This window comes from Malaya genurostris, chromosome 3 (assembly GCF_030247185.1).
Source record: "Malaya genurostris strain Urasoe2022 chromosome 3, Malgen_1.1, whole genome shotgun sequence".
NCBI lineage: Eukaryota > Metazoa > Arthropoda > Insecta > Diptera > Culicidae > Malaya > Malaya genurostris.
In genome coordinates, this window is record NC_080572.1 from 302533973 (window position 1) to 302558716 (window position 24744).

The 24744-nt window shown below is 36.8% G+C and overlaps 2 protein-coding genes and 1 non-coding gene across 4 annotated transcripts; 1 reads left to right on the forward strand and 2 right to left on the reverse strand.

Moving 5' to 3' along the window:
• Positions 1–381: 381 nt before the first annotated feature.
• On the reverse strand, positions 382–1614 carry LOC131439066 (uncharacterized). 2 transcript variants are annotated; one of them, XR_009231053.1, is made up of 2 exons: positions 1263–1390; positions 382–1204 (listed from the first exon to the last, which is right to left on the reverse strand). XR_009231053.1 is itself a non-coding variant. In XM_058609608.1 (2 exons), exons 1-2 carry the CDS (start codon positions 1528–1530, stop codon positions 787–789), a joined length of 438 nt encoding a protein of 145 aa, XP_058465591.1. In that variant the 5' UTR covers positions 1531–1614; the 3' UTR covers positions 382–786. The 2 variants fall into 2 exon arrangements, 1 of the variants encoding a protein (XP_058465591.1); XM_058609608.1 differs by lacking the exon at positions 1263–1390 and adding an exon at positions 1511–1614.
• A 5338-nt stretch (positions 1615–6952) lies between these two features.
• Trnal-aag (transfer RNA leucine (anticodon AAG)) lies at positions 6953–7034 on the reverse strand. Its single transcript has one exon. It is a non-coding gene; the product is annotated as a tRNA-Leu (tRNA).
• Positions 7035–7544: 510 nt separating this feature from the next.
• On the forward strand, positions 7545–24450 carry LOC131435437 (titin). Its single transcript, XM_058603312.1, has 3 exons — positions 7545–7909; positions 8226–10172; positions 21448–24450. Exons 1-3 carry the CDS (start codon positions 7846–7848, stop codon positions 23430–23432), a joined length of 3996 nt encoding a protein of 1331 aa, XP_058459295.1. The 5' UTR covers positions 7545–7845; the 3' UTR covers positions 23433–24450.
• Positions 24451–24744: the final 294 nt, after the last annotated feature.

Below are 24744 nucleotides of genomic sequence, written 5' to 3' on the forward strand. Positions count from 1 at the left end.
TTCAAAATATTATCCTAAATTCCTGATCGTATTTCTGATGAAATGGTGAAAGAATTATGTTGCTGCCGTTAATACAAGTCGAACTGCTAGACACGAGATGGCAGCACGAGCCAAAGGCGAAACGCGAAGAAATAGAAACAAAATATGTGCTTTTTGCACAAACCAACAAAACCCCTAAATGTTCACGTTCTGCGACGGCCAGTAATAAGCCGTCACTCGTTTACGCCTGAGACGTCAGAAATAATATAGCACTTGTGCAATATTGTTTGAGGGTTGCATAAGTAGTGCAAAATTTGCGTCTTCTTAGAAATTGGCAGAAAAGCAATGGAAATGTGAGTAATAAAAAATCGATGTGTTTTCGTGCAATTCAAATGGTTTATATATTATTTGTTTTCGTTTTATTTGTCCAGAACAACAATATTTGTGTTGTTCAACAGCTTCAGGTTTTTCACCATTGCTTCAAGTTGTTTTTCTATGTTAATTTTTTTTGTTGAACTCATTGAAGCTTTGACGACGTTTGTTAATTGTTTTCCTCTTTTGATCTCGTTGTTTTACTAGTTTGGAGACATCGTCTTCCAGCGCCCGATACTCCTTCTCCTCCTGGTTTATTTGCGCCTCGAGTTTTTTTTGGTCCTCGAGTATGAGGTGCAGCTTATGTTCAACAATTCGTTCATACTCTTGGGTTAATTTTAAAAGTTCATTATTATGTTTTTCTATATTTTTTTTGTTCTGTTCATCCGCCTTGTCAACTTAACTTCAAGCTGTCTTTGAAGTTCTGCGATTTTCTCATTGATTTGTCTGCGTTCTTCCGTTCCGTTTTTCTGAGACCGTTGCGAAAGCTTGAATGTTTTTTCTTATATTATGAATGTATTTTAGTGTATGTTCGTTGCATTTCTGCAAATCAGCGGATTTTCTATATATTGCTTCCTCTCCTCCCTCCAATGCTGCCTCTGAAACTATGGACTTGTATTTCTTTAGGTTATTTTTATATTGCTCATCTTCTTTGACAGATTCATCAAGTTTCTTCTGAAGCTGTTCCATTTGCTCTCTAATTTTTGAACGTTCTTCCTCACGGTTCTCTAAAATTGTAGTGGTATCCTGAATTTTCTTCCGCAGATTATGTACGTAAGCTAAAAAACTTTTGTTGGCTTCCTGCAACTCAGCTGCTACTTCATAAATGCCCTCTTCTCCCGCCATGCTGCACCTGAAAATAGACATAGAAGTTATTTTTAAGACAAAAAATCATCGATCACAAAACTCACTGCAGAAAACTGATCAGTACTGATTTTTCCCGAGTGATAGTGAAATGATTTTTATCATGTTCATGACTTTTCCCAACGCCTTTATTCTGAATAACGACATATTCGTTTTTCGATTGAATATAGTTCGGTCGAATCCTAGCTACCTTTGATTTTACTAGCGTTATTAGAAATACGAATGAAATACGATCGAAAAAACGTTACGTCGTTATTCAGAATATATGGGTGAATATATGATAACATTTACTGACCTGAAATCGATGAAGGGCATCGACTAATCAACGTATGTAGACTTGTATTGTAGTATAAATTTTATTTATAAATTTTTTTATTGAATTGACTATGAATCAGCCCGATGGCAAGGGGGTTCCAGCAAGTGCTATTATCGTAGCCAACATCTGGGCGCATTTGGTGGGCAATCAGAGCGCTCAGAGTTCGGTAAACAAACAATTAAGCATTTCAAATCGAGTAAAGTCTTAATTTTCTTTATCGTAGTGATTATATTCTGGTCGATAATTTGTGGGGAAGTGTGGTAAAGGGTACTGAATAAACAAAAAGTTAGTAATATCCAAATTTATGTTACTTATTCATCTTCCGTGTTTCGGTTTTTACAGTTACATGACGTCAAAGCAGAGGGCTGCTATGAATAGTAGCGAGTTGATCGATCAGCAAAAATAAATTTATCGAAAGTTGTACACAATAGACACATTTTCAACGTTAATTCGTGGTGTCGAATGGAATGGAATGAAATACTATCACTTATTCATACTGCTTAAAATGATTGGAAGGAATTTTGAAAAAATATTAAAAATAATTCATGGCTTATTGGTTCCTCCAGTTTGAGTAAGTTTGAGCAACGATCAGGGTTCACAATTTATTATATTTGATTTATGTTTCGGCAAGATATACATTTACAATACAGCTATCCAAAAAATTCAATACAGCTATATATCGATGTTGGCAAAAAATAGAAAATTAAACTTTCTCATCTGAGCTTTATTCGAAAAAAAAGGTCCTAGGTAAAAATGAGTAAAATGATGTATAACTTTTTCAAAAAAGAATAAACCTATGCATTATCTTCTACAAAATTATGGGATTTTATATTTTGTACAATTATTCCAAACAAAATATGTAAAATAATAACTTGAAACAAGTTATGATTAGAAAACTAGTTTCAAGGGGGTTGTCATAATTCAATAACTAAAACTAACTTTGGAATGGCCTAAAAAAAGTCGAGTTCCACTTAGAATATTTTTTATAGTATTGGGCATATCTTTTCTTATAAATTTTGTAAAAATCAGCTGCATAAAGTTGCATATTTCGCTTCGGTGTAAGGTTTTATCATAGGTAAAAAAAAGGTAAAACTTCAACAAAAATATGGGATTTTTTATTTTCTTCAATTATTCCAAACAAAGTATGTATAAAAAATAACTTGCAACAAGTTATGAATAAAAAATTGATTTTAAGGGGGCTACCACAAAAACGCTTTGTATATCCGAAACGGCGCGACCTAGACTTTTGGTATATTTGACAAAGTAAATTATTTTTAATAGTTCTAAAAGATTGTCGAAGAAAAAAATTTTCTATCTCTTCAGAAAAAAAGTTATGGTTATATTTTTTGTTAAAGTAGGCCATGAAAAATTAGGGATAGAATCAAATTACGCGGTATATATTTGTAAATAATTTCTTCAAAGCAACTATATGCATTAAAATAACGGTTTGGCAGCTACTGATTTATGTCCATGTTTTTATTGATTCGATCCACTGTGCGCCGTATCAAATAATTTATATGCTAAATATATTGAACGTTCTGCTTAAATTTTTAGAAATTCTAGTTTTATTGAGTGATAACAATTAGTTTGGAAATATACACATCAATCTTTAGGTATGTTTCAATAATCCGTTAAAAATTTCCAAAAAACTACCCTAAAAATCAGAAAATTTCATAAAAAAAACCTTACAATGAAATATTTGAGTCAAATAAGGAAAATGCTTCAAACATTTTAATCAAATGATTTTCTAAAATCAACGTCTACATTACTTGTTGTTATCGTTTATTTGATTGCGTGTTCTAGGTTACAGTTGTATCGAGTAAGAAGTCAAACAGGAATGTTTCAGAACATTTCGGTCCCATGTGCAATAAATCTAGAAAAACACGGACTGGTATAGGACAAACTTGAACGATACACTTTGTGAAACAGAAAATTTTGAGGTTTAAATCCTCAATTTTCAGTCGAATGTCAAATGAATAAAAATTCATTATTTGAATAAGAGTGCAAGGAATACAAATTTTGAGGTAATACACATTTTTCTGTTTTGATTGAATATTACTCAAATGTTGACACCAACATGAAAAAACTTGTTAGTCACTCATTTTTTAGTTATGTTAAATGATTACTTGGAAAACTTAAATGATGGTCGCAAAAAAATCAACAATTAATCAGCTGTATTGAATTCAGGAAACAACCAATATTTTAGTTGTATCCTGATCGTAGGTACGGGAATCAAAATACTCGTAAATTCCCAACAAAAATACAAAAACAACAAAAATACTTGTAAATTCCCATCATTTCTGCAAAGTAGTAAACATTTTTTTCCGAACCAAACTCGATTTAGCTAGAACTGAAGGCCAAACCGTCTAACAATCGACATTTCACAACAATTTGCTTCTACCTAAAACAAAGAATCATACAATTTCTAAGCGACAAGTGAAATCAATAAGTTCTACCTAACGCCGATAAGCAAATGATTTCGTTCCCGTGCAGCAAAACACCGTACACTGAAAGAATTTACCGGCCACAAGCTGAATAGTTTTTGCTTCATCCGATCCCCATAGCGATTTTCAGATGGTTTTAATAAGTCGGCCATTCAATCTGCCCTCTGTCAAAAACAAATTGATTTGTACGAATATCATTGAAAATTTGTTTGAAGCACATACACTTATAAATTGAATGAATCCAAAATGTAGATGATTTTTGTTTCAAAATTAATCATCGCAGCAGCCATATAGGAAATACTACTCATTTTGTAGTGCGTATGATGTTCGTACATATAATCGCATACCATAAACCGAATGAATTTAATCTACACCAATCGTCGGATGATATTAAAAAGATTTTCATTGAGTTTTTGTATTATGTAGTCTTTATAATGCGCATGCTATTAGGATAAATTAAGATTGAAATTATGCAGCTAGAAAAGAAAATAATTTAATATGCAAATGATCTACATTTAAAAGCTCTGATTTTGCTCCAGTTCAATTTCGATACATTTCATATACAGAAAAATCTTTTTGAAATTGTATTGAATGAGTATGAATTAGAAATTTTAAAAATGCCAAAAATAGGTTTTACATTTTTCAAAATTAATTAATTGATATATAAGTGTCGAAATGATCAGATTTGATGAAACAATTTTGACAATTAATGTTCCACACATTTTCGTCAACCACGATGACGGAAAGAATTTCGATTCATACTAAGATTCACAAACATTAGGACAATATGTTAAGAGTATTTGTAAGAGTCTTTTCGGCTTAGAATCGAAGGATGCCAAACAAAATTTAATGATAATCGCCATTTGTATTATTGAAAACTTTATACCTGAACCCAAATATTTGTACGTAGTTTTTTTTTTACACATAATGTAAAAGATTGTACGAATAATTCAGGCAGCTTCAATTTGTTTCGTTGAAATAGTTATAAATATAACAGGTTTACTTTGATGAATTGAACTGGTTGAAGCTGCAATTTGTTTTCCATAAATAGATTTGAATATTTAACAAATATTTCCATTAAATTAAGTATTTTATATAAAAAAAAGAATACTGATTATTGAAGATGAAAACAATTTCTTTAAAATAGCAAGAGTAAAATTAAATTTATTCAAACTTTAATTTGGTTTATTTTTACATACGTGTTATTATAATTAAAATATATACATATTTTGAACCGATCAGCACTATCACCCGATTCATCAGGTAGGCTATTGCTTCTAATCATTTGGACACTCTTGCAATTTCGATAGTTTTTTAGAGTTTTGATCCGCTTCGCGAAGTTGGTCGTATTTTTGCTGTTGATAGAACGGTTTATAATAATTGAATGATTTATTATCAAATCTATGAAAATCCACTTACACTTATTGCACCTGGAATTACCGAGTGCGCTATTTTTCTATGAAATAAGTTTCGAACTGAAAAACATGTCCCAACATTGGTCGTATTATTCATCGATAAACTTCTAATGGCTGGCTGTATGCGGCCTCAAAGCAGAATTCTTCGTATTTCGCTCTTGACTGATATAACAGAAAAAAAAATTGGTGGAATAGTTGATAATGTCTCAAGAAACTTACCTTCCCACGTCATGGCAGTGAAAATAATAAATTAATAAGTTTTCATATATGCTGCTTAACCACCGAAAAAAGATCAGAAGATTCATTGTAACAGAATCATTGAAACTTCTCCAGTTAAATTTAATTGTTCCGTATGAACTACACTGGTAATAATGGAGATGGTCGAATCAAGTGAAATAAAATTTCAATTCAATGTACTTTGTCATGTCAAGCCAAAAACTATACACTTCGAAAAACGCTTATTATTAATGTCCAAGAACATGTAATATTATGTGGTTGGAAAATTCTTTGACATAAAATTCATTAAAACAAAATAAATGATACTGATAGATACAAATAGAATGTCAATTATCCGGTATATAGATTTAGAAGATTTTGAATTTTTTACTTCAAGGTGCAATATACAATCTTAGAAAAACAAAATTTCCCGCAACAATTGTTTGTCTAAAGTTGAAATTGCACTATAACCACATGAACTCTAAGACTCTCAATTCAATGAATACTCACCAAAGTACTCTGACACAAGGTTTGCCACAATTCTCAATCACTGATAAATCAATTTCATATCACCACCACAATACATATCGAAAAAACTTCAAACAACTCCGGTTAAAATAAACGCATTTGTTTACACTCTGTTATTGGTTTTTCTTACAAGTTATTCAATGTTTGGTATGATTATAGATAACACACTTACAATTATAAAATTGTCAAGCTCATCTGAAGCTGTCATGCAACATACGGACAAAAATATTTTATAATGTGAAGAAAACGCCCTGATAATCAAAGCTTCATTAAACTTTAGGGAGAAAAAAGTTCGTGTGTGTTCGACGGTATGCAAAATTGCAAAATAAAAATACTGCTTGCATGGAATGATTTTTGTAACGGGAATACGATAGAACACATTAATTTCGAATCAAGAGAACATACATACAATTATAATACAATTCCATATTTTTATGCCATTCATATAAATAGTGGAAGAGGATACGAAGAAACGTGTATAAAACTCCTTCATTGTTCAACATAAAATTATTCGAACTGTTCCATAATTTATTTTTAGGAATAAACTCTTCTGAAAGAATCAAATGAGAATTGGTAATATACATTCAGTCTGATTCATGACGATTAACACACAATTCACTAACATGTCAAAAGTAACTGACAGCTTTATAACATCTGGATGGAAACCACACATAAAAGAAGTGAAACTCTATGAATATTGATCATATGATCATACAAATTGTTCAGTTATTTATCGCATTGAATGAAGTTTCATTCAAAATGCGTTTGGCGTTTTCTTTCAGTGTAGCTCCCCAGATGTTGAACAAAAAAATTATAATTGGCAGCGGTGGGATTCGAACCCACGCCACCGAAGTGACTGGTGCCTTAAACCAGCGCCTTAGACCGCTCGGCCACGCTACCGTTGTGATTACCAAGGGTTCCACACAGCGTTGGATGATCCATTCCTTGACATAAGCGGCACCCGATAAGATGCGCAGTAAACAAAGGCCTACTGCGCGTCGTAGCCTACTGTGGGGAAAGAGAATGAATGTTTTTCCTTATCTGTTTCGGTTTGGTTTCTCACAACGCATGCTCGTTGTACTTCAGATGAGTGACTTACGCATGACGGCGGGCAAACAAGTGGTGTATGTTTTCAAATAATCATCGCTTTTCTTGCACAATCGAAGATGAATCTTAAATCGAATCGAATTATTTCCGATCATTCATGGCTGTGCACTAATTCAAATCACACCTGCTTATCAATATTCGGCATCAATCAAATCAAATCGGTGTCTAGCAAAGTCAAACTCTTCTCAGCCGTCGGGCGCAGAATCTGGCGATTTCGGTGGCACCTGCGCACAGGATCACCGCTAGCCGACCGGTAACCGAATTCCGAACGATCTTCCGATCGATGCTCAGTTCTCGACCGGCCGCGGTTCAACTCGGACATCCGAAAATTCGAAATACCCGAACTTCGCGAAAACACGCGAGCGGCGTTCCGCGAATCGTTGTGTCTCGTTCGCACTCGTATCGCCTGACCCCGGGGGGGGGGAGTACCGATTAGACGGAGTGCAAGCAGAATTCCTTCGATATTGACCCAAACGAATGTGAAAAATGGTGCTACGAGTGTTCTAGTTCACCGAATCTCACATCTGAACGAATAACGACCGTGCCGTGGAATCAAGGTTCCGTGATTTTCTCCTATTTGTTTACCAGTTGGAGACGGTGAACGATGGGTAATCAATCTACGAAACAATCCGGAAGGCCGAAGAAGGCCGTTCACTGGAAATCAGCAGGTGAGACAATTTTCATTCTTTTCCTCATTCGTCCGACGCATGAGAATGAAAATTTTGCCTCACCATTCCATCAGCCGGATCCGAAATCTATGGGATGTATAAGGGAGAGAGAGCTGCCAGCGCTTATTTTTAGATACGAGTCAAATATTTACAGCTGAAATACGAAATACTGAAATCATTTGCGGATTCTCTCGTTGGCAGTGGCAGCGCTTTTCTTTCTCAAACACAACCCCAAAATACACGAGCATTAAACCATTGACTGAAAACGTCTATCGATCGGGCATTTATTGGTGTACTCATTTCCCTCCATTTGCAGAGCCCCCTTCGCCCCCGGGGAAGCCAGTGTTGGTGCCAGGATCGCCTAATTCAACCGTACCGGATGTGGTCACTATTCGTTGGAAACGACCAACTAGCGATGGCGGATCGCCAATTCTTGGCTACATTGTCGAACATCGGCGGACGGGTTCACCGCACTGGGTTCGAGCAACCGCCCACCTGATTCAGTTGACGGAGCTTTCGTTTAGCGGTCTTGAGCCGGGATGGCGCTACCAGTTCCGGGTTCAGGCGCAAAATATTGTTGGACTATCGGACAGTAGTGAGCTTTCCGATGCGTTAACCGTAACACTGCAACGGGCTATCGAGGTTCCACCGAGATTTATCTACGAACTGATCGACACGACAGCAATCGAGGACGAAAAAGTTGAGTTCCGAGTTTCGGTCGCTGGAACTCCCACCCCGGATATCAGTTGGTTCAAGGATGGTTTCGAGATGTTTAGCAGCCGTCGAACGAAGATTTCCACTGAGGGAGACTTCAGCGTTTTGGTAATTCATCAAGCGGCATTGACAGACGCAGGAGAGATCAAATGTACGGCCACGAATCGGGCAGGTCACAGCATGACTTTGTGTAATCTGTCGATCAATGCATATCCTAAGATTCGTCTACCGCGGCAGTATGAGGACGGACTGATTATTGAAGCAGACGAAATTATTCGACTCAAAGTTGGAATCGCTGGCCAACCGCCGCCAGTTGTTGAGTGGAGTCATAATGGTGAACTGTTGTCCGATGGTGGTCGCTATGAAATCGAAACCACTGACAAGCACTCCTCTCTTAAGATAGCCAACGCCCAAAGATCCGATCGCGGTGAGTACAATCTTCGGGCGTACAACAATCTCGGAGACGATTATGCGTCGTTTCTGGTAACTGTGACGGCACGTCCTGAGCCTCCGGGAAAGGTGAATATTAGTGTTGGGTTTGGGAAGGCCATTACATTGAACTGGTCGGCTCCAGAGGATGATGGAGGCTGCAAAATCGGCAACTACATCGTCGAGTACTACCGTGTCGGTTGGGATGTTTGGCTTAAGGCAAACACTTGTCGGCAACTGAGTACCACCCTGAGTGGGCTGATCGAAGGCTCGCAGTATCGGTTTCGTGTTAAAGCGGAAAATCCGTACGGATTAAGTGATCCCAGTGAAGAATCAGAAACACTATTCATTCCGGATCCGAAACGCGGAATCAATAGCGCAACGCAAGTGCCGGAAGTTAATAACAACGATCATCAGTTTCAACCATTGGCAGTGCCTCGTAAGCGTCGGGAAGAATCACGATCGCCTGCACGTGACGCGGAACAAATTAAAAAGATCAAAGCTTACACTGGGGAAACAAGTTCGTACAATCGAGTGGAAATTGTTCGTGAAATTTCGTACGGTACTCGAGACGAAGATTTCTTCAAGCCAAAACAATCCGAAAACCCACGCAAAGCATCAACCGTATCATCTAGCACGCAAGTTCCCAGCCGCATTGAGGTGACCTACGAAGGATCTGCGTTTCGATCACAGCAACCGACGCCATCTAAAACGTCAGTTTCCGTGCAACATTCACCGAACTATCGCGAAACAAACTCCCTCAAACCAAAGCAACCCGAACAACGAAATTCTAAATCACCTTCTCCGGTACCGCAACCACCACCATCACCGCTTCCCTCGGTCATTGTTACGGCACCGGCTCCCATTCTACCACCGGAACCAAGCTATCCAGCACCGGCTCGGCCACAATCCTTCCCATCGCCACTGAAAGCAATGGAAAGATTTTCCAAAAATCCAAGTCCGTTGACGATCATTACGGCCACTTCCGATAATCAATTGGCGCCGGTGTCACCGGCACCGACCAGTCCGACCTCATCAGCTAGCAAACAACCGACCATTCACAACAGCAGCGAATTTATGCTGGTGCTGTACAACGATCATGAAGCGAAGGACAACACACGTAAGTTGTTGATTTTATGCCTAGCTAAAATTATGATTAGCCTACTAAGACTAACACTACTAACCGCGCATGGACACGTGGAGCTGGTCATTCGGGTTTCCCATGTCGTAACGGAAAAAACACGTAGCAGGCGTGGTGACGTCCTGATACCGCAGTCCGGTGGTTGCTCTCACTGCACAGCACATCGCAGACTAAAATAGATTGAATGCAATAATTTTCTGAACTCTGCTTGTGTTTGTGTGTATTGTATTTTCATGGTGAAGTAATATGAAGGAAATTGTCTTTGAGGAAAAAAATTGGTTAAAGTTGTAGGAACTTTGAATAGTTTTTTCTTGCAGGATGTTCGATTGACGTTCGTAACTAGTAGAACTGTTAAAATTCCTCAAAGCACAAATATCTTGATAAGATTCGATTTTTATTCGGCTATAAATTTGGGGGCTCGCACAAACAATCCAATCATAATATAATCAACGACAATTCGAATACGTCGCCGAATTCAGAAACAAATTTCAAGCAATAATTCCATATTCATTGCATCGCCGGTTTTATTCAATCGCGTCGATGTCAAGTTTGCGTGTTGTTGTTATTGATATCAAATTGTTTGTCAATGAAGAATATTTAGGGGTTTTTGTCGTGAATACGACTTACTTTACTATGGGACGCCTTTTCAAAATTTACCCGCTGATAGAGTGGTAAGTTTTTGATCGTGAATATCTCATGTTGTATCTAACGTATCAACATCATTTTTTGCTACATGCCATCTGGAATATGATCATCAATTTATGATAACATTTTCAGTTGTATGACATAATCACAAATTATTCAAAACTAAAGTTTTCTGAAATGTTTGGTATCAACAAGTGTCAAAGAAGAAAACTTATGACGCGTGCTTGTGTTACCCGGACCCGCCTTACCGTGGGCTCCACAGCTCAGTTTCAGCTGCAGTATCGAGAATTCTGTTTCTGAATAAAATTTCAGAATTTAGTTTCAGATACAGAATCAAGCATTCATTCGCAGTGTGAGTTCAAACAAGAGCGAGTGCGTCATCCAGCTGCTGGCCGTTTTGTATTGGAGAAAAATACAACGAAAAGTGAACAAAGATGGGACACATTATACAAAACCAGCCCTTCAAAGGGCTCTAATTTGTCTTTTAAAGAACTTTTAGAATTAGGTACTTGTCTGTTGAAATATGCAAATCGGAAGTGAAAATTATTAGTTTAGTGAAGGTTTACAGTGTGATCGATTCTAATTAGAAAATTTTCGCTTACTTTTGTCGTGAATACGACTTACTTTACTATGGGGTGCCTTTTCAAAATTTACCCTCTGAGAGAGTGATAAGTTTTTGATCGTGAATATCTCTTGTTGTATCTAACGAATCAACATAATTTTTGCTACATGCCATCGGAAATATGATCACAATTTTATGATAAAATTTTCAGTTGTGTGACATAATCTCAAATAGTTCAAAATTAAACTTTTCTGAAATGTTTGGTATAAACGAGTATCAAAGAGGATAATTCATATGGCGCGTTTGCCTTTCTCGTATTTTGAAAGCTCATAGCTCAGTGATCTGTGGAAGGATTTATATAATCTAACTACCAATAGAATCGAAATTTTTCAACTTAAACGTGTATAGCAAGAGCATTGAAGTATTTCAATAGTACACTATTGAAAAACCTATCTCATTTGACCCATGTCAACACCAGCCAATCAGAACGCGTTCTGAGGAAGAGAAGAAAATAGCTGCTGCTGTACAACAAATCGTTCAAGAAAAATGTTTCCAAAAGTGGTGAATATCGTAGTGAGTTCCTCAATTTGGTCCTTCTGAATGCTAGAAACGAATCCCTACAGCATATTGATAGTCTCTTTCAATAAATTATGCAAATCCGAAATGAAATAATCGACATTGAAATTCTATATGCAGCTATTTTTATAGCCGTTATGACCGCCCATTAGTGAAAAAGCTACAAACGAAATCACATAAAAGGAAATCTCTTAACAAAAATTGAATCAGTTTGGATTCTATCGCCACTGCGAGCAGATGTGTTTTGTGTCGTCTGCACAGCTAGTTTCGCTTTCGACAAGAGCGATTACGTCACAGCTGCCAGTCATTTCGATGGATGAAAAAGCAACGTTGGAGAGCATTATAAAAAATCAGCCGTTCTAATGGCTCTAAAATTTTTCTAAAGAACTATTAGGATTTGTTTTTCGCAAATCGCAGGTAATTATCCTCAGTTTAGTGCAAATCAAGAACAATTTGGTTAGATTTGTGCACTTTTCGCTGTGTGAAATTCACAGTAATCGAGATCAAGTGAAGCCTTTTTTTGAGAAAAATGTTCCGAGTTTAATATCGTAGAGAATTCCGCAATTTGACCCTTCTGAATGCTGGAAATTAATCCCTACAGCATATTGATAGTTTTTTTCAAAAAATTTTGCAAATCCGAAATGAAATAATCGACATAAAAATTCTGTATGCGGCTATTTTTATAGCCGTTAGGACCGCCCATTAGTGGAAAAGCTACAAACGAAATCAAATAAAAGGAAATCTCTTAACAAAAATTGAATCAGTTTGGATTCTATCGCCACTGCGAGCAGATGTGTTTTGTGTCGTCTGCACAGCTAGTTTCGCTTTCGACAAGAGCGATTACGTCACAGCTGCCAGTCATTTCGATGGATGAAAAAGCAACGTTGGAGAGCATTATAAAAAATCAGCCGTTCTAATGGCTCTAAAATTTTTCTAAAGAACTATTAGGATTTGTTTTTCGCAAATCGCAGGTAATTATCCTCAGTTTAGTGCAAATCAAGAACAATTTGGTTAGATTTGTGCACTTTTCGCTGTGTGAAATTCACAGTAATCGAGATCAAGTGAAGCCTTTTTTTGCGAAAAATGTTCCGAGTTTAATATCGTAGAGAATTACGCAATTTGACCCTTCTGAATGCTGGAAATGAATCCCTACAGCATATTGATAGTTTTTTTTTCAATAAATTATGCAAATCCGAAATGAAATAATCGACATAAAAATTCTGTATGCGGCTATTTTTATAGCCGTTAGGACCGCCCATTAGTGAAAAAGCTACAAACGAAATCACATAAAGGAAACTCTTAACAAAAATTGAATCAGTTTGGATTCTATCGCCAATGCGAGCAGATGTATTTTGTGCCGTTTGCAAAGCTAGTTTCGCTTCCGATAAGAGTGATTACGTCACAGCTGCCAGTCATTTCGATGGATGAATAAGCATCGTTGGAAAGCATTATAAAAAATCAGCCGTTCTAATGGCTCTAAAAGTTTTCTGAAGAACTATTAGGATGTGTTGTTCGCAAATCGAAAGAAAATATCCTCAGTTTAGTGCAAATGTAGAACAGTTTGGTTAGATTCTTGCACTTTTCGCTGTGTGAAATTCACAGTAATCGAGATCAAGTGAAGCCTTCTTTGTTTTTGCGAAAAATGTGGAAAAGGGGAATGCTTGCATAATTCATACAATTGATCAACTATTTGATATTCGGAAGTGTTAAGGAACATGTCATTTGTTTTCGTATTCACGACATCCAGTTATGTCTCTGACATTACCCACCCGCCTTTTTTATCGACTTTTTTGGCCTAAATACGTCTCACTTTACTATGGAGCGACTTTTGAGAGCTTATTTTTTATTCCATTTAACATAATTTGCTCTCCAAGTCATTAGAGATATGATCAGCAAAGTGTGGTAGGATTTTCAGTAGCATGAAGTAACCACGAATAATTCTAATTCGAATTGCATTTTGCCTAAATATTTCACAAGTGAATAAGCTAACAAATTGATACTTCATTCATTCTAGCCTGCGTAGTTGACTCAGACCAGAATTCTAGAGCTCAGTTCTGGATTTCAGATTAAGAATCCAAGACTAGATTTTCTTTTTCATTTCCACAATTCAGATCTTAACTTCAGTTGCTCGTCCAGAAACCAAGGCCAGAATCGAGTTCCAGAATTCTGAATCTGTGACTGAAATCAAATTTTAGGATTTGATTCTGCGCCTGGATTCTGGAACTGAGATCATGGTCTCGATTCTAGAACTGGGCTCTCGAACTAAATTTCAGAAATGAATTCTGGACTTCGATCTGAATTTTGAGATTGAATTCTGGAACTGAAGATGCGTATCAGACTAGAATTCAGTTTCAAAATTTCTGTCCGGAGTTCAGAATTCAGTGTCAGAATCCTAAAACTGGGTTTTGAACCTGAAGTTCTGGAACATCAGACCAATATTTAGGATTTTAATTCAGATTCATAATTCAAATGTATGTCCAGAATTCAATTCAAAAATACACTACAGAATCCATGTTCAGAATTCAGTTCAACGCAGGATTAGAATTTGGTTCAAGAATTCAGTTCTACAATCTAGAAGAAAAACTGAAATCAGAAAATAGAATCTGAAGATTTTTGAACTAAATTAATTTGAATTTCGGAGCTGAGTTCGGGATCCAAATTTTAAAACTGAAATCTGAACCGGAATTCCGTAGCTAACATTCAGTTGTAGAATCTAGGTCCAGAGTACATTACTAGGATTGTTAGGTTAAGAATTCAGTGCCGAGCCAGAACCCTGATCTCGAATTTAGTTCAACAATCCAGAATTAAGTTCTAGAGTTCAGCTTCAGAATTGAGTCGCAGAATCTAGCATCAAAATTAAGAATTCAGAATCAAAATTCAATTTTAGCAGTCTGCTTCAAAATCTGGTTCCAGAAATCCAACTCCAAAATTCAGATTCTTCAATATCAAATACACTGAACCATTCATTTTATTTGTATTCACGCCATCCGGTTATGCCTATGACATTTATCACCCGTCTTTTTTTTTCAATAATTAGACAGATGCAGATTCAGATATTTTTTTGTTATTTACTCATTCGTAACTCTTGCATTTAATTTCAGTCATCTAAAAGGCTTATGAAATTTGCTCGTTGTATTCCTATTTATGAAAACATAGTAGCCGAATCGTTTTTAAGTTTCTCAATAAAGAATATCATGGCAGTTTATGAAACTATGAAATAAAATAAAATTCAACTTGTGAATTTAAAGACATAAAATAAGCACCGAATGACTGTTGGTTGATGGTTTTGCAACACACTTTAATGGATTTTGGTTTTCTTAATCTTTTTATGTAGTTTATATTGAACTGTTCTACTCGGTTAGTATCGATAACTTGGATAGATAATAGAGCTTTCATAACCTTGGAACATTTATGACCTATATTGAAATCTGGAAACTCTAATTCTACCAATAACTTTGTCTTATATCATCAGGTTGAATGCCGTTGGATAGAAAGAAAACTTGTTTTAAATTGTTTAGAAAGTGAGTCTTATTTTGGGTATGAATAGAGAACAGCGAATCATGTTTTTCAGCGTGGGTAAGTTGAGGCAGAACACGTACCAAGTAACATATTCAATTTAATAAATACTCGTAGTAGTTTTCAGTGTTACTTCATAAACATAGCATAACAACTTTAAAATCCTTAAAATCCCAAAAAAAACCATTATGAGATTATATTCCAGTCTAGTAGACTATTTTTCATAAGATTTATGAAGCAAAATGAAGTATCAAACCTATGTCAAATCTATTTCGGATGTAAAATTTAAGAAGGTTTTAAAATCTGGTTTATGATAAACATAATCCTTTTATGAAAATTTCGTATTGATAGCATTTTTCTGGAATATGTGTGTGTGCCATGCCGTTTTTGATGGTTACATACTAAGAATATTTTAGATTTATTTACTATTTTGAGGCTCGATGTTAAAAGTTTAGGCGCTCCTAATTTTATCGTGAATATGCGGGTGAAAAAGGAATTATGACTTAACACCTTGAAATTTATGCGGATTTAAAAGTCGGCATGATTTACAAACAAAATTTGGTAATTCATCACCTTTTTGGGTAGAAATCATTTTCTTTGCATAAAAAAGTAGTGCTAGTGTCTATCATATTTCCTTCGTTTTTTGTCAGTAAATGTTACAGTAGAACATCAAAATTATGGACATCAAATGTTCCCTAATGCTAATAACATTTAAACAATGAAGGAAAAAATTCTGTATCCCAGAAAAAATGTGTCCTAAATGTACCTTAAAACTAATTCAGAGAAGCATTGATTATATCAGTCGTAAACCAGCTACTGGGAATACACTCCAAACCGTGAAAATTTTTGGTTTCTATATTATCGATCATCGGAGCTAGGAAATCAAGCTAAGTTTTGAGTTGTTTCATTTCACTATATATTCATTCTGTGCGCAAAACATGTCTGTCACCTCATCGTTGTACAGAAATCATTGTACGGAAATCACATGTCTGTCAGGGGTATTACCCGTGTGTCTTTATACCATCTCTTCACCAACTCACGAATGGCACATCGAAAGAACTGTTTATCATCTACAAAACTAGTAATGTGCTGTTCATCAAGTGCATCAAACATCGACGATAACAAGTGGTAGTCGGAAGGGGCCAAACGTGGGCAGAATGACGAGTGAGATAAAAGTTCTCATCTGAATTCAGAAATTGTTTTTCACTGTTTATGCGGAGGCAAAAGCAAAATTTCGCTCGCAGTTTTTCTCCTTTCCTGCTGTCTATCATTCAGCCCATAAGGCTTCAGAATTGGCTTGGCAACTAACGTTTAATCTCATCGTCGTTTGGTTTTGAGATTGGGTCTTCGTTCAACAAAGCGGTTTGTAGCTATCCTCCATTTATCCTCCAAAATTTGTGTATGCTGTTGTAAAGTTTTAGAGTATAGCTACAAATCGACAGAGGATAAGCTTCCGGTGCATTTAATCGTCAAATAATGCACGGGAAGTGAAAATTTGTACAATTATCTACAAAAATACATATTTCTATTCGAATTTTTCGCACAAGATTTCGTCAAATCATAAATTTAAATTTTCTCATGGAAGAACCTTACAAAAGGAATTTTATCGTTGCAGGGCTTTGGAGGATAACTACAAGAAGTTAGAAGATAAGTTTTCAGTGGTTTTTACCCTTTTTACCTTTTTTTATAAATATAAAAAATAGGTATAGAATTCGCTCAAACTTTAGAAAAATTTTCCGAGGCCCGGAGGGCCGAATGGCATATACCAATCGATTCAGCTCGACGAACTGAGCAAATGTCCGTGTGTGTGTGTGTGTGTGTGTGTGTGTGTGTGTGTGTGTGTATGTGTGTGTGTTGTCAACTAAGAGGTCGTGATCTCAGAGATGGCTGGACCGAGTTGCAAATGAAAGGTCTCCTCGTCACCCAAAACGCTATTGAATGGTTTTGAGATCGGATGTTTACTTTTAAAGTTATACAAAGTTTTATGTCAAAATTCTGACAGTATCTGTCACAATTGACCTTGAAAGCAGAATATGTTTTCAGACTTAGATTCCGCACAGTAATAGCTATCCAACAAGCCATAGATTTTTTTTCCATTTTTAACGGAGATATCGAAATTTTTGTGTAAAAACTTTTCCCTCTATTCCAGCAGTAAAAGTATTGAGCGCTGTATGGCAAAGAAATGCTTGAGAGCAACATAAAAAAACACGATTTTTTATACTGTCACATACATTTGTTTCTAAGTACCCAAAAGACTGTTTACAAAATGATATTCTGCCTCCGACTGATTTAAGCACGGTTCCTTTTTGGCAACATAATCGTTCAAATATGCCATATGTAAACCAGATGATGGCAGAATTTACGAGTTGAAAGTAATTCCATAATTATATTGATTTAAACTACTCACAGCAATAAATGCTGGAAGAACATAACAGCCATGTACCATTCGAATCAGTTCGTCGAGATCAGCAAATGCGTGTGTGACAAATAATTTCACTCAATTTTTTTCGGAGATGACTCAACCGTTTTCTACAAACTCAAATTCATATGAAAAGTCGTATGCTCCCAAACAAGGTTCCCGAATTATGTTTGGTTGCGACCTCTGGTTCCGGAGCTACAGGATGATATGTGAAACGAAATAAAAATTTTGTGGCTCATTTTTCGCGTAGATGGCTGAACAGATCTAAGATTCAAATGAAATCTAAGAATCATCTAAGATTCAAATGAAAAGTTTTAGGATTCTATAAAACATCTTGTTTTTCAGTCAGACTTACGGTTTCGGAGATACAAGGTGATTAGTATAAAAATGGTTAGCAGATTTGAATAGTCGATAACCAAATAAACTAATTTCATTTTTGGTTGTATTCAGTTTCCGTTTCGGAAGGCACCCAAAAATTTTATTGGCACTACGATTCCTCAAAGATTGATTTTCAAACATTTTGAAACAAATGTAAACTATACAGCTACTTAGGTGAATTTGTCTGACTTCGGCTACACCGAATATCGAATTCCGGTTCGAATCGTTTCTCAAAGCTCAATCGTTTTTCTTTTCAAAAAAGCCAAGTCGAATTTCAGAAACAAAAGTTCAAATTAAAGTAAATTCCATTTTATCCAATTCTGACTTCCGATTCTGGAATTGTAGGATGATAAATTTTTGAAATTCAAAGCGATATAGAAGATGTCAATCCCGAAAATCTTTAAAGTTGGACTCTTTAAATTACCCTGAACTCTAAAATGGAAATTACTTCGACATATCATGGAATGTTTAATCGATTGTTACACTTTTAGTTTCAAATTCGATCCGATTTGCAGCTTCGACATTACAGGGTAATGAGTGATTAAAATCTCAAATTGCCACTTAAAACGACGGACATTAGAATAATGTCATGAAAACTGAAACACCGAAGAACATTCATGCAAAAAACACATGCGGATTGATAAAAAAAAAGGTATCATCTCACTGCTAGGTGGATTAAGCACGTTTTTTAAAACAAATAACCATCAGAAGTCCTAGATAATATTAAACTCTAGACATCTATTGAACATTAATAGAAGATTTTGAACAAAATTATTTATAATGATAACTTATATTGAGACGTATATTAAAACGATCGCAAACGCAGAGTTATTAAAACATAGAGAATAAAAGTTTCATTGATCTAATCAGTATACTATTCATTGCAAATTGGTCCTTGTACATTATCAAACAATCTCTTACCATTAGTTTCAGACGATTATAATACTTTTGTGACAAAATTAGATAATCAAGTTAAATCTGATAATAATCAAATTTCGCTTATTCGCAGTTACTAAAACATAGAGGATAAGAGTTATGATAATCTCATTTATGCACTATTTATCATTCATTGTTCCTAGGGCATTTTTTAACAAATCTGCATCATTATTTTCTAATGGTTCCACTACTTTTATGAAAAGCATTCGCAATCATAAAAATTTTGGCACTTTGAAAATTTTGCCTGATAAGAGTTGCTTAAGGTTAAGAGTTTTAACGATTGAAACTATTCACTGTTTATTATAAACTGTTCTAATGGTATTTCTAGGCAAATCAGTATCATTGTTTTCCGATGGTTTCAATAATTTTGTGAGATTTATGAGAAATCATCAAAATATCGCCAATGTTACAATTTTCCCTAATCAAAGTAACTATAACTTGGAGGATAAGAGTTTTATTGATCTAATCTATATACTACTTGTCATTAAATGTTCCTAGAGCATTGTTTAACAAATCTGCATCATTGATTTCTGATAGTTTCACTACTTTTGTGAAATATATGGAAAGTCAATAAAAATTTCGAAATTTTCAACTTTCCCCTGAGTTACTAAAACTTGGAGGATATTATATTGAAACAATTAAAACTGTATGTTGTTTGTTATAAAATGTTCCAGTGGCATTTCTAAGTAAATGTATAATTGATATCCAATGGTTTTAATAATTTTGTGAGGAATATGAGCAATAATAAAAATTTCGTCCATTTACGCTCCCTATAATTTTCTTTGAGATGGCTAAACCGATTCCAACAAACTTCGTTTGAAAATTTCAATTGGGTTGTGAATCAACTTCGAAAATCAATCGCTTCTGATTCCGGGGATATATTGGCATAAGTGACCTAACCGACAAAACGGCCTTTCTTATATCCACACTTATTTTCAGAGAGTAACCTATCATTAAATTCAAATATATTATATTTTTTTATTAGGAACCTTTTAACAGAAGTCATTCTGGTCCTTCAAATGTATTATTGATTACTTTTGGTTCGAGAATGTTGTCGAATATTGAACTTGATCGTCACAGTTTCCTGAACCCAAAATTCTTGTCAGAAGTTATCCTAACGAAAAAAGTATATTTTGATGAGATTGTTTGAATGACAAGGGAAAGGCATTACCAAATCACAAGAATAGGTTCTTTATTTAATCATAAAATTAATAAGGCACATTGTGTTAGCCTAGAATGTCGAGGGCATTTGTTATAACTACTTCGAACTAGGATATTTTCATTAAATCGTGGTGGTCGGTAATGGTTTCCTACATGATGAATCATCCTAGTGACGTTGGTAAGTATTTACAATGGCAGTATCTTTCTGTTCGTGTGAGTCCCGGGTCAAGAAGACCCGGTGATTGGCCAGCATGCTGGTCATCGGTGAGAGCGGACCTCGGTGAACGGTGATTGTTAATTTTGCAAAAGAAGAAACGAGAGATAGTCAATGTTGTATCAAACTTGATTGAAAAGGGTTCAAAAGAGGACGGGACCGTGTAACTAAAATCTTTATTGAAATTGACTAACTGACAGCATCTTTTTTCAACCAACAATTTTGCTATTTCAACCATCGTTTCTGTTGATCGAAAAACAGGAATGACAGTTCAGAAAAAAACAACAATCCATTAGTTGTACCAAATTTTAACCAATCAAATTCAGAATAACAACTAATATTTTGGTTGTTTCACGATCGCGAGGGACATGAGCACGGACATGTTGCTCAACTATCTTCAATTCCATTACCTGAAAACACAAAAATCTTATGAGTCAAACGAATAAAAATAAAACAAACGTTAGTTCCTCTATGTCAACTTTCTCTTTCGATTGCTGTGACTCGATCACGAAGATTTCCATGAATATTGCGGCAATTGTCAGCGAATATAAAGATTATTGCGAAAACATCAATACAGGGACACTTCTAACTGATCTGTTATAACAGTGATCTATGTCATATAACTACACACTTTAGTCTTATGAGTATGAAATATCAAAATGTCACACTGAAGATTCAAATGCAAACTTTTAAAGCACAAATGCAGCGTATTTATTACTGATTCCTGAAGTTGTCCATTTGACAGCTCCCAAAATTCACAGCCTACTACCTACTAATCACCTGAGGATTATTAATCTACCGACAAAATGCGGATAAATAATTCATTTCGAATTTCTCTATTCCACAGGAAATTCAACCTTTGACTTCGAACTGGACGATATGGAGCCACCGCCGCCGCCGCTATCGATGTCGGCACCGGAGCTGAATGTCGAACCACCGCCAGCACCGGTTATGCGGGCGGCTGTTAGCTCAACCGAACTACTGTACGAAAGAGCGATGGCACGTTTCTATCAGGCGGTAGCACTGGAAGAATCTCAGAATCAACGAAAACCCGAACGCAGAAGAAGCTACAGTGCGGCAGAGCCAATACTACAACAGCAGACACAGTCTCAGCAGCAGCAGCAGCAGAGTACATCGGAAGCGGCAGCAGCTCGGTTGGCCGACCGCAGAAGTAGTCTACGGCGAAGACTTTCCGGGGACAAGGATATCATTGTTAAACAATCCAGCTTTGAAGCGGATGTGAGACAACATTCCAGTACCGTTGATGGAGTCATTCTCGAAGAGAAAGAGGATGTTATACAGGGTGCCGTCGTAGTAGCGTTGGACGGACCTCGTGAGGAACATGCAGAAATCGTTTCGATATCATCCTCAATGGATTCAATGCTAGAAGAACTGAAACGTCGGGAGTCGCGTCGCACTAGCAGGACCATGATAACGAGTGACGACGACGAAATGGAAACGTATCATCCGACCCAGCGAGTGATTTCACCGTACACAAATCCAGATCCAAGTCAAGCAATTGAAGTTCTGACGAAACCTTTACCGCTACCCGATCCCAATTTTGTTCCCAAACCGATTCTGAAGCGACCTTCGACTGAGCTTCTAACGAAAGACGATAAGGAGAAGAAAGTTCTGTCGAATAAACAACCGGACCGCCGAGAACCATCTCCGATCAAACAAGATCGTAAAGGTTTAAACAACTTATTCGAACTTAAATCATCATCGAAGGAAACTCTGCAAGAAACGAAAGAACAGGTGAAACGAGAAAAGACACCGGAGATGAATAAGAGGAAGGAAGCACCAACCGCTCCGGTGCAGGAAAAGTCACCAGAGCCTGTTGTTGACAATCAAACTCAATCTCCTACAGTTACTGAAATACGATCGGCTCTAGTATCGGAAGTGGCACGTCAAAGGCGGCTTGAATCCCGACAAAGTTCCATAGAGGAATCCAGAGCGGTTGCCGATTTCTATGGAGAGATTGTTGAACAAGTGGAATCATCCAAAAAACCTCGTAAACTACCACTGTACATGAGTCCGGACGACATCCGTGGACGTTCGAGAGAGTTGTCTAAAGATCGGTTCATTCGATCTCGATCGGGCTCTAGGTCTCCGTTGGATGATAGTCGAAGCGTTCCCAAGTCTCGATCGCCTTCTCTCACGTCGGAACAGATCGCGATCAAGAGCAAACCAGCCCGAGAGAGCAAAATTCTTCGACAACGGTCCGCGTCAATCGAACAAGATTCATCACGACCACCGTCCGCTGCCGGTCAACATCCAAAGTCCCCGACAGTCAAACCGGTATCTGCATTTAGTCCAAGTGGTACAAGTGAGGAACCATCCAGAAAAAGTCGCCCTCTACGTGAGTCTTCTGCGATCACCAAAAAACGAAATGTATCCAACACACGCTCTCGTAGCAATTCGCGTGCTCGTGATGCTGAATCAATTCCCGATGGTCCTGCCAGGCGCGATGAAGCTCTACGAACTCCGTTGAAAACTCCCACCACCAAAGTTCCTATCCCACAACAGCAACCTCCTCCTCCTCCTCCTCCGACGCCTTCAATACCAACAGCATCGAAAACTCCACCGCATCCGGAACCCGAGGCACGATCACGATCACAGTCCCGCACCCGGGAGCCAACCCCACAAGAAGCATCCGTCAAATCTGCCCTGGGTTACCTTACCGATGTGGCACTGTTCGTGCTTGCCTGTTGGCTGTATCTGTTCAAAAATCCCAAACTGGCAATTCCGGTCATTGTGCTGATCATGTATCGTCACATCAGTGACGCCCTTCGAGATCGGATTCCGCCCTGGATTCGGCGTCCCATCAGCTAACTAAGCCACGGCTGACGGAATGATCGTTGCTGGGTTTAATTTATCTCATAAAGACATAATCTCAATGAGGCAGAAGAATATTTTTAGCGGGTGGTCTAACTCTGACTGTGACAGGAAACGTTCGAATTCCGTTTTGGTGCGTATGGCGAAGCTCATGTCAATTTGAAACAGTCGAAGAAAAAATGAATGATGCATACTATTTACTTTTATCGATGTTTTAAATGTTTCGCTTTTGTTCTTTCTAAATAGTTTGAAAATGATCCGCTAAGAATTTTCAAGTTATCCAATGATCGAACTGAAAAGTAACTTTGATATGCACAATTGACGGATTGACATGACATTTCTTCTACGAAACTGACATCTTCATTGGCATCAATGAAGCTTCAGTATGAAAGACAGAATTGTGGTTTCAACAGAGGATACGGGAAAATATTCTCATACGAAGAGAGTGGATTCGAACTGTCAAGTGTAGCATTACAATGAAGTTAGCTCAATGTCAAACAGTAAACATCGACAAAGTTTACGTTTTGTGTTTTGCACATTTGTTTATTTACCATGCACACGCGTTCATTGGCACGATAAATGTTCTATCGACCGTCTCGTTTCGAAAAACTAGCATTATTATTAGGAAAATTGTTTACACTACGACTTTCTGTGGTTTCATATGTCAAACTCACCCAACCATTTTCAGCTGTGGACAGTAAAAAATGCAATTATTTAACGATTGCCAAAATGTTTTTTCTTTTCTTGAATGAAACTGCGTCCTAGAAGGCTGAGCACATCGCATTTGCACGAATCGCCATCTCACTCATACACTCACACACATGCACTCACACAGTCTTATGATTCACACCATTATTGTTGTGTTGTTCTATTTGAAGTCCGAAGGTTGCCTTCGAGCCGATGGATTATTATATTACCTATTATTAAAATGATTATCGTCGATGTACGTATTTTTTGTTTGCAGCCATTGCAAAGAAAGGAAAAGCGAGACAATAAAAATGTTCTTAAAATAAAACACCGAATCGAGCCTGATTCATGTCTCCTTCGTGGATAGAAACGAAAGAAAGTTTGAATGTAGTGCAAATTGACGATGATGAATGTGAGTGGGTTTACGGTTCCTTGAATCAAGTATCAGACAAACATACTTAGCACTTGGTAATTTATATCTGCAGACATTTACCGCACAAATGATCACTGAAACTCTTACTCTTAATGTATTTACACATTTCAACGTACCAACGACTTCAGTTGCAACATATCGGCCCTTAGTGTCACAATAAATTTTGTAGATTACTCGTCTTTCAATCAA